The sequence below is a fragment of the Antrostomus carolinensis genome, unplaced genomic scaffold (genome assembly GCF_000700745.2).
Source record: "Antrostomus carolinensis isolate BGI_N321 unplaced genomic scaffold, ASM70074v2 scaffold37729, whole genome shotgun sequence".
NCBI classification, from domain to species: Eukaryota; Metazoa; Chordata; class Aves; order Caprimulgiformes; family Caprimulgidae; genus Antrostomus; species Antrostomus carolinensis.
In genome coordinates, this window is record NW_010338617.1 from 1 (window position 1) to 581 (window position 581).

Here is a 581-nt window from a genome sequence, read left to right on the forward strand (position 1 = left end):
GGGCTGCTGATGCGGGGTCAGGATGTGCATGAAAGGGGTGGGGGGATACGCCGCCGCCGTCGCAGGGTTGATGGGGCCGCCGCTGCCCAGTGCCGAAGGCAGGTTGAAAGAGGCTGCCGGGGGTCCAGTGTGAAATCCCTGCTTCTCAAAGGATTGCTGAGGAGGAGACACGACGACGGAGTGAGGGCTGGGAGGTGGGTGGTGCTCCCCCACCCCTGGCTGGCAGCATTCCCCTCCCCGCTCTCTGTCATGGGCCCAGGAGTCAGTGCATGGTGCAGAGAAGGGACAGAGTCTCTGCCTACGGCTTCTTCCAGGCTTGGAATTGCTCTAGGTTGGGAAAAGCTGAGCATTTCCCTTCTCCCTGGCTGGCTCCTCCAAGGGGAAGACCCTAATGGCCCAAGGAGGCTGTCTCAGAGCTGGGCTGCTGCTCCCCAGCAAAGCAGCACCCTCCTGGAGCACACACCAGACACTAACCTGAGTTTTGGAGTAGACAGAGCCCGAGATGTCTGGCACTCCTGTGTTACTGGATGTCACAGATACACCTGGGGAGAAGGAAAGGCAAGCAGGCATGAAGCAGCAGC

General features: G+C 60.8%; 1 protein-coding gene across 1 annotated transcript in view; it reads right to left on the minus strand.

Annotated features, from left to right (window-relative positions):
- Positions 1 to 6: 6 nt before the first annotated feature.
- LOC104530860 (ubiquitin-associated protein 2-like) overlaps positions 7 to 581 on the minus strand; it is a gene marked incomplete at both ends in the record, with an annotated part of 7,471 nt that continues 6,896 nt past the window's right edge. The window contains 2 exons of the mRNA XM_010175573.2: positions 7 to 156; positions 475 to 542. Of these exons, the coding sequence (XP_010173875.2) occupies positions 7 to 156; positions 475 to 542 (218 nt within the window). The remainder of the gene's footprint in view (positions 157 to 474; positions 543 to 581) is intronic.